Source organism: Eurypyga helias, unplaced genomic scaffold (assembly GCF_000690775.1).
Source record: "Eurypyga helias isolate BGI_N326 unplaced genomic scaffold, ASM69077v1 scaffold39335, whole genome shotgun sequence".
NCBI lineage: Eukaryota > Metazoa > Chordata > Aves > Eurypygiformes > Eurypygidae > Eurypyga > Eurypyga helias.
Window position 1 is genome coordinate 9901 of NW_010251477.1, and position 9689 is coordinate 19589.

General features: G+C 41.3%; 1 protein-coding gene across 1 annotated transcript; it reads left to right on the forward strand.

Moving 5' to 3' along the window:
- The first annotated feature begins 5673 nt into the window (after nt 1-5673).
- PTCHD1 (patched domain containing 1) lies at nt 5674-7507 on the forward strand. The gene has a single exon (XM_010152042.1). The coding sequence runs from the start codon at nt 5707-5709 to the stop codon at nt 7333-7335; it is 1629 nt and encodes a 542-aa protein (XP_010150344.1). The 5' UTR covers nt 5674-5706; the 3' UTR covers nt 7336-7507.
- Nucleotides 7508-9689: the final 2182 nt, after the last annotated feature.

The following is a 9689-nucleotide window of genomic DNA, read 5'->3' on the forward strand; positions in this document are numbered from 1 at the left end:
GCTCACGCTCTGCCTGCATATTCAGTAGCACTTTGAACCTGCTATATGTTCCAAGTTAAAACTGTGCCTGCTGGGAGAGGCCGCATGAGGCAGGTCGCGTAGTCAACAAGTGGTTGATTGCAGCTCCGGTGACAAAGGGAGTCCGGATTAGCAGTTTCGCTTGGCTTTTCAGAAGATGGGAGCTGATGAGCTCACTGATCTAGCTGGAAAAAATAAGTCAGCAGGGGGAAATTATCTCAGCCTCTTTGTTGACATTACTGTGGAAAGCAATCCCGGAGTTGAGCAGTGTACATTGTTATTTTTAATACTGTCAGCTAGGAAAATTCATTGCACCTTCATTATATCATGTGTTACTACAGGTGTCATTTTGGAAAGGGCAATTCCTGGGGTATGATTCTGATCTGCCCTGTACTAATTTTGCACAAATGCAGTTCTTCAGACCTTGCCTGCATTGGCAGCAAGCTGTGATATGAATTTATAGCATCCTAGCTATTTCATGTTAATTTATCTGGTGTTTGTCTTTGTGGATGATATTTCCCTCCACTTTGTATGTGAATCAAGTTGTCCTTCACAGGTTTCCACAAAGAGACCTGGTGCAACATAGCTAGGTCTCTGTAAATTCACACACTTTTTCACAGCACACTAAATTCCTCTTGCAGACAAGTGCTCCTATTCAGTGGGATGATTTCAGACTTAAATCAACTTAAGTGAGACCGCATTTGTCCAGCTGAACAAGTGGTGTTGGAAGGATGCAGCCATTACAATACAAGCCAAAACCTTAAATCAAAATCCAGAGTTAACCTCAGTACCTCCATCAGAGCTTGCTTCTGCTTCAGGCTTTTGCCCACCTAGTTTACAAGGCTCCCGTACCTCCTACCGTGATCCATCCTCACTTCACAACCTGTAACTGAGAGTTTATTCAGAGAGATTGTACTCGAGTGTCAAACACGGATGTGCACACACACAACCTTCAGAACAGGGAGAACAGAAAACCAGGAGCCACGGAGTACTGTCATTGTCTGCTTTCACAGATGGGTAAAACTGCAAGAAGAGGAAACAAAACCTTGTTCTCAGTCATTCCCCTTACTTTCTCTTACAGAAGAGGTCTGTGTGAGTACCCAAACCTCATTACGACAAAACTTCAAATGATTTTACTGCAAAATTGAACATATGCCTTAATCATTAAATGGTAAAAGCATGCAGCAGCCTTTGTTTTAGTGAAGCAATTAAACCAAGTGAATAGAGTGCTGGTCTGTCACTTTGGTGACCGGGAGATCACTTCGCTGCCCTCCCACAGGCTCTGGGGCTGCTTTAAATCCCTTCACCCCTCTCTGCTTCAGTCCTGCCATTTGCCAGGCGGGAGGGGAAGCAACTTTTTTTCTTTTCTTTTTTTCAACCTGCTTACGCTGCAGGGGCCCGTTCGTAAAGGCCTCTTGCTCAAACAACCACTTAGCAGAGGAAAGGATGCATTTCTGCGATTTTAAAACAGTACTAAAAAGAACAGTTTAAGTGCCTGCACGTAGGTCATGTTTAAAATGAGGTATATAATTTGAAGATGTTAAGCAACAGAAAATTTTGCCTTAGTTTTCACAGCTTTCTACAAGTGCTTTTTTTCCCTTATGCATGCTCTGCATTGATTGTGCAGAGCACATGTAATTGCAAGACTTGGTACTGAAGGAGGAAAATGAAATTTTTCATAGCATTTCCAGGCTAGTCATAGTAGTGCTGTGTTTAAGCTAGGCATAATTTATTGCTTTTATTGCTGGTATTGTTATTACCTTCTAAAATTAAAGGTAGCCCACCTCAGGCTGTAAAAAAATTTAAGCTCCTCAGAAATAAAAGCAACCATCTTCACTTTCTCTGGCTACAAAAGCCAGGATTTCTGTTCTCAGTCATCCGAGACGTGGTAGGAGTATCTCCTACAATGCAGAGCTGTAGAAAAGGGACTAAGGACAAAAATATTTTAGTCCCCATTTTCTCCAATACCTTTCACCTATTCCCTGAAGATTTTTATTTGCCCATTCAGAACCTCTTTTCCTTAAAAAAAATCCCATCTTTCCGTGTACTCCTTCTTCTTAGCTCATGGTTGTACAACATGACGGTAGGGCACGACCAGTGAATCATAATAGCAAATGTCAACAGGAAAATGTCTCTGGTAGCCCATTAGCTGTTTGAGTTCATATTTATTATTTACTGAATGACTGTGAATAATGAACAAATTGCTCTAAATCGTTACAGATTTGTGGCTAAATCTCTAGTAAAAAGGGAAAATCAATTACAGAATTTATTTACAAGGAAAAATTAGCTTTGTTCTCGTTAATATTGTATGGGGAAGACATAGCACCAGCAACAGAAATGGAGGTAATTGGTGCAAATCAGTTAGGGATGCAAAAAATGGAAACTCTGAAATGATAGAATAGTGAAAGAAATTCTCACAAAATGCTGCTATGGAGCTATCTGCCCTAAACTCTGTGGGTTAGATTTATACAAGCATCAGCAAGTTCGACAGTGTTGGAGAATGTCACCCCAAGTTGTGCTTGCAGTCAGTAGAGGAGTAAATTAGGTTAGGTAAATCCCATTCTAGCTAAATAAGACTAATCTTTGGACTGCCATGCCTAATTTGTGCACGAATTTGGGCTTAATCTTTTTCTCAGAGAATACTGGATCAGGTCAGTAGTGGCACTGATGCAAAAAGTGTGCAGGTTTATCATTTCACCTTGTCTTCGTAGGGGAAAATGAGAATTTTGGAGCTATTATACAAATGAACAGAGGAATCACAGATTGTACAATTGAAGGAAAATACCAATTCCTAGTATGCAGATGGTGTAGCAAACAACAAAAGGAACCTATCCTAAAATAGAAGAGTATCTAAATGTTTTTCTGTTTGTGTTGTGGAGCACATGCGGTGACGCCTCTTCATGCATTCACTTGGGCAGTTCTGTAAATCAGATTCTATTTTAGGACAGTCTCGAAGATTATGTAAGACCAAATTGTGTTTTTGTGTTTCCTTCCTAAAAATAATAATGTGGTATCGGGAGTCTTGTTATCAGACATTATCCAAAATCTTATACCTGTTAAAAAGTCATGCACAGCATCATATTTAATTAGCTTTAAATTCTTTTATTCGTTGCAAAGCTTTCCACATTATGCAGCTATTTGAGTACTTTTAGGCAAGAGCCTATTAACGCTGAAATGTTTTTTTACAAAAACATGCTATAGCTAAAGCTCACGATGGAAGTAATTTGTAATATTCAATGACCTCATTTTATACTGTTTTGCTCACTCAAAGCTAATGCATATGATGCCATGTGAAATTCTCAGACGAGCCTGTCTGCAGGACTTATGGGAGCCATAAATGGATTAAACCTCTCACTCCCTGCTTTGGCAAGTGATCAGTTACATTTAAATAAAGGTCAGTCTGTCTTTACAAAGAACACACTGAAAGCAAGCTTAATAGCTTTCCATAGAACATAACTATTTGAAGCATAATTAGCAACAGGGTGCCAGTCACTGATTGTGCTTTTTGCTTGATTTTACGTCTGGGGAGTTCCAGCGTTCCCCATTAGCTTTAAGAGGGGGCACGGTGCTAGTTATCAAATTGACAGTCTTGACCTGGCCTCCGAAAGCAGCTGTAAAACATTGTTTAGGAAAATTAAGATGAATGCCAAATGTCACACCAAAACCGGGAGTGTAATATTGCTGTAGATTAGACAGTCACAGTCCATGCTGTGACTCCAAATAACAATGAAGGTGAGATATCTGATGGATATGAAAGCACGGACTTTGTTACTCTAAATACCAGTTGACCATGATAAGGAGATACGACAGCTGTCCTATTATCTTATCTTATGAGCATTTTATTTTGGATTCTTTATAAAATACCCCATACCTATTCTTTTCAGCATTAACAGTGGGATCAGCTCTGCCATCTGTTAAAATGCAGATAGGATATTCCTTACAGGAAGGCTGAAGTGTATCAACTAAAGCTGCCCCTACAGTAAAAGGTACTGACCGGAAAAGGGTTATTTTTGTCAGGTCAATTAAATATTTAGCTTACATGAGGTGTTTAAGAATAAATGTGATCACAACATCACAGAATGGTTTGTTTTGGAAGGGACCTTTAAGATCACCTAGTTCCAACCCCCCAAATATATTTTCTGGTTTTCTGGTTCTTCGGAATTCCTCATTTGTTTGGGGGTTTCTTGACTGATATCCGTAGCCCTTGTGGCAAAAGTGATGGTCATCTACAGGTGGAGAGAGCAGAGCTGATACAGCAATCTTTACTCTGCAGCCAGCCTGAAATGCTGACAAAGATCTCAGAATTACCTTGACCTGCCTGACTGGAGCTTCAGCTTCAGAAATCCAGTGACTGCACTTCAATGTCATCAGCAACTAATTCAGCACTGATAGTTTTATCTAATGTTGTCAGGGAATGGGTAAGAACAAAACACTGTGGACTAGCTCTTGGGAATATCTAGAGAGAATGCAAGAGCAGACCAGAGGGGTAGACAGGAGACACTAAAACCAGCAAAAGAATAAGGAAGAGTAGGAGTCAAAAGGCAGCAAAGAGGGAAAAGATGGAAAGGATTTATTAAGTAAAGTTGAACATGATATGAATTATTATGAGAAAATATTAGTCTTACATTTTAGGTGTGATACAAAGATTATATTTTTACATTCATCTCTGTGTAAAACATCAACCTACTTTTATCTCAGCCACTCTCATCTGATAGCTGGTTGATGGCTGTGTTCCCAGCTCAGGTCCACTGTGAGAGAGCAGAGTTCTCTGTGCTCCAAATGTGCCTTGGTTATCAGTCACGAAAAAGAAACCATAAGAGGAAGATGACCAACCAGGGATTAAGATAAAACCATGCACTTTTCCTGATTTGCCTGCACTTGGGGGTTAAACACAGGATTTTAGGTCTGCAGGTCTTTATCTCCCTTCATGAATGCTGTATCCATTTTAAGAGTTAATTACATTTCTATATGTAGGAACTGCTAAGAAAAATAGAACTGTATTTGGGTTTTCAAGCCCTTAGACATCTCAAAGTAAGAAGACCAATGCCTCAAGCAGTTCTGTATCAGTTGTGCCATTCTGCATCTCTATAATTTATTTGTGCTTTTTTTGTTTGTTCCATTTCTAGGATTTCTTTTTCCCTGGTGTAAAATTTGTATAGGAAGTGGAGAAATCAGTGACTGATTTACTTGACAATGTTTGGCTTATATGAAGGTTTCACTTTTTTACAGATGTTCTACAAAGCAGCCAACCAATGCTCTGCTTCCAGCATAGGCACTTCAAGGTCGTATTTCTTTGTTTCCACCACAGGTCAGATCCCATCACCACGGAAAACTAATTTCAAAGCACCTTCCATCACAGGCACTCCAAAATAATGAAATGAAACAGCCAACCAGAAAAATACTCCTTTTTCTTTCACCCATCAACCCTGTGCCAGCGGTGCAGAACTCTCCTCGAGCTCTGGCAGTAAGGTTTGCTAGCCCAGTAGCGAACGCGCTCCCGTGGCTTAGACCACCGTAATAATTTCTCTCTTCTGCAGGACGTTTACTCTAAGCATTGATAACAGCAAGTTGTGTCTCCTTTGAGTCTTTTAATATGTCCACATTACATTTTTCCGCGTGTCGATTCGAGTACTTTAAACACTCGCTTTGTTCTCTATTGTAGGTCATGGGTTATACGGGACTTTTGAAATGTTGTCCTCCTGGAGAAAAACTAGAGAAGACCAACACGTTAAAGAGAGGACTGCAGCCGTATTTGCAGACTCCATGCTCTCGTTTTCTCTTACCACTGCCATGTACCTGGTCACTTTTGGAATAGGTGCCAGTCCCTTCACTAACATTGAAGCAGCCAGGATTTTCTGCTGCAATTCCTGTATTGCAATTTTCTTCAACTACCTCTATGTACTCTCGTTTTATGGTTCCAGCCTGGTGTTTACTGGCTATATAGAAAACAACTACCAGCATAGTATCTTCTGCAGAAAGGTACCAAAGCCAGAGGTATTGCAAGAGAAGCCTGCATGGTATAGGTTTCTTCTGACAGCCAGATTCAGCGAGGACACAGCGGATTCTGAGGAAGCGAACACTTACGAGAGTCATCTTTTGGTGTGGTTCCTTAAACGCTATTATTGTGACTGGATAACAAACACTTACGTCAAGCCTTTTGTAGTTCTCTTTTACCTTGTTTATATTTCCTTTGCCTTAATGGGCTACCTGCAGGTCAGTGAAGGGTCAGACCTGAGCAACATCGTAGCGACCGCCACACGGACCATTGAGTATACAACTGCCCAGCAGAAGTATTTCAGTAACTACAGCCCGGTGATTGGGTTCTACATCTATGAGTCCATCGAGTATTGGAACACCAGCGTCCAGGAGGACGTGCTGGAGTATACCAAGGGCTTTGTGAGGATATCTTGGTTTGAAAGCTACTTAAATTACCTTAGGAAACTCAACATATCTACTGGATTGCCCAAGAAAAACTTCACTGATATGTTGAGGAACTCCTTCCTGAAGGCCCCTCAGTTTGCCCATTTTTCAGAGGATATCATCTTTTCCAAGAAATACAACAATGAAGTCGATGTTGTAGCCTCCAGGATGTTCTTGGTGGCCAAGACAATGGAAACCAAGAGGGAAGAACTTTATGACCTCCTGGAGACCCTGAGGAAGCTCTCTCTCACCTCCAAGGTGAAATTCATTGTTTTCAATCCATCATTTGTGTACATGGATCGTTACGCCTCTTCAGTGGGAGCCCCGTTACAAAACTCCTGCATTAGTGCTTTATTTCTGCTCTTCTTCTCTGCATTCCTGGTGGCAGACTCTCTGATCAATGTCTGGCTCACTCTAACTGTTGCCTCGGTTGAGTTTGGAGTTATAGGTTTTATGACCTTGTGGAAAGTGGAACTAGATTGTATTTCTGTGTTGTGCTTAATTTACGGAATTAATTATACAATTGACAACTGTGCTCCACTGTTATCAACCTTTGTCCTGGGCAAAGAGTTCACAAGAACTAAATGGGTGAAAAATGCCCTGGAAGTGCATGGGGTAGCTATTTTGCAGAGCTACCTCTGCTATATTGTTGGTCTGATTCCTCTTGCAGCTGTGCCTTCAAATCTGACCCGTACACTGTTCAGGTGCTTGTTTTTAATAGCATTAGTCACCTTCTTTCACTGCTTTGCCATTTTACCTGTGATACTGACTTTCCTGCCACCGTCCAAGAAGAAGAGGAAAGAGAAGAAGAATCCTGAAAACCGTGAGGAAATAGAGTGTGTTGAAATGGTGGATATGGATAGCACCCGAGTGGTTGACCAAATTACAACAGTCTAACTTGTTTGTTTGTTGCTTTTTTACACTAGGTCTTACTGAGGGGTGGGGTGGGGGGGAGGAGGGGGAGAAAGGAAGCCAGTACTGATTAACTCTCTGGGGAGAGGAAGGGGTTTGGAGGTTTTCCCTCCCCCCCTCTAATCTAAATCCAGGAATATTCAAAATTATGAGAGAAATTAAAAATAGGGTTTTTTAAAAAGGTGGGAGACTGTACCTTGCTCACCCCCTATAACAGGTATTATGAGAGAAATTTGCACATACATGCGAAGAGGGGTGGAATTTTAGGCGCATGAAGTAAGATCTAATGAGAGAAGTTGGGTTCCTAAGCAGCCGTCTGCGTCGCCTGTACTGCAGATGCTGCAATTATTGTGGCTAAACCCAATCAGATTGAAAGGTCAACTGTCAAGGCTGAAGTAGCACTAAATGTTCGCTGGATGTAAAGGCTTTACAAACTTTCTGCACAGCAATAACTCAAGTCAGTGAGTCAGCTCTTATAGGTCTTAGCCATCACATTTAATTTTTCCTTTCTCCCCTAATCTAAACATTTATGCAAGACTGTATAACCGATAGCAAAGTGTACTGGGAAAGAAGGCAGTACACAGCAACCAAACGCTTTCCAAACAATTTATGTCATAAATCACTTTTTTTTTCTAAAAATACCATTTTAAAATGCAAAACATCCTTTGTAACATTTTTAATCATGGTTTTATAGCTGTTTCTTTTTCTTAGAAAAACAAAAAAAAAGAACACAAAAAATGAACTAAAAAACCCAGTGACTCTGTCACTCTAGAAAATATATAATTCTATTTTATACGTGTCTCGCTACTAGTTAAACACGTAATCTGCTTTACCAACTGTAATTTTGTTAGCACTCTACTAACATGTGCAAGTGGATCTAGCAGCAGACAGAAGATGGTGTACTGAATATTTCAGCACCAAAATCCATGACACAAACCTCAAATACTAACATGTCATCAAGAAAGTGAATGTTAGGGCTCTTTTAGTGAGAGCCTATTTCAGGCCATTCACTGGTAATGCACACTAAGAGGATTAGTGGCTAGTTTTACGTAATGTATAACTTAATCCCTCAATCTTCCTAGAGTACCTGTAAAGCAGCTATGGGCTCTTCCAAGAGAGAGTAGACTGTGAGAGTTGTATGGAACAAACCAAAGGCTGGGACTGTGGTTTAACAGCAACAAGTTTAACAACGTCCCCAAAGAGCCCATATCTAAGGGGCATATTGAAAGCATCACATCTGAGGGAAGGAAAAAAAAAACCCAAAACACCAACCTTAAAAAGATTACATTACTGAGTCTTTTTGGAGCTGTGAGTTCTAAATCAATAATTCTGTCAGCATCTGTGATGTGGCGTAATGCAGATAAAGAAGCATCTCTTTCCTCCTCCACGCCCTTCACCCTTAAGAGTGACAGGCTCATTACTGTAAGGTGTTATCATGTGGTTGAACCCCCGTGGGGATTCGTAATCCAGTTCTGTAGGTTTTGCTGAGAGCATTCCGACTACCTGTGAAAAAGCCAGTTGCAGGAAGCTGGCTGGTGTGTCGGGTGGTCTCATGAATATATGGACTATTGCTTTGTGGTGCAATGTGAATGTATTGCAACCGGACTCTTTTTTTTAAAGCTCATCCGGAAAGTAAGAGTACTTGAAAAGTTTTCAGCAGTTGGTGCAGCGTTTGCCTCGATCACAGCGTCTGGAGGGCAAAGGGAACCGTGGGGCTTGGACTGCTGGGAGCACTGTGCCTCGGGGGGCTGCCTGTGTCAGCCCTGCGGTCACAAACACAGGGTATGCTGCATTGCATGAAGCTTCTCTTTAGCACCCAATCCCGGTGACACCCCAAAATACCCTGTGCAAAACCCACAAAAGCCGCCTGTTCATTTTCAAGCAAAAAGATACTTCTGAAGCTTCCTGTCTAGCAGAAAATAAGGCAACCAGATATTTTGCCCTGAAGAAAAATGTTACGTACCGACCAGCAAAACAAGACAGCAGTGCAGCTGGCAGCGTTTAGTTTCCCCTGGATAAGGCCCTTCTCTGACCAGAAGGAAAGGAAGCTGTGTCCAGGAATGCACAGGCTGTTTGCTTGAACAAACGACGTTTGCTGCAGTGACAGCTGGGAAGCTGTAACAACAACGTCAGCCTTGGCAGAAGTCAGGCGGACACCTTGAAGACAGCCAAATGAATGTGAGGCTGGGGGAAAGATCTGTTTCCCCTGTTTTCTTTAGACTCAGGCTTGGGGCTATGCTTTCTAGCCAAAAATCATTCTTTAAATGTACTTCACCATAGATTTTCTCTGAGGGTCCTTATGTCGTTTAAGTAACGGTCACCCTATCACCTGACTGTTC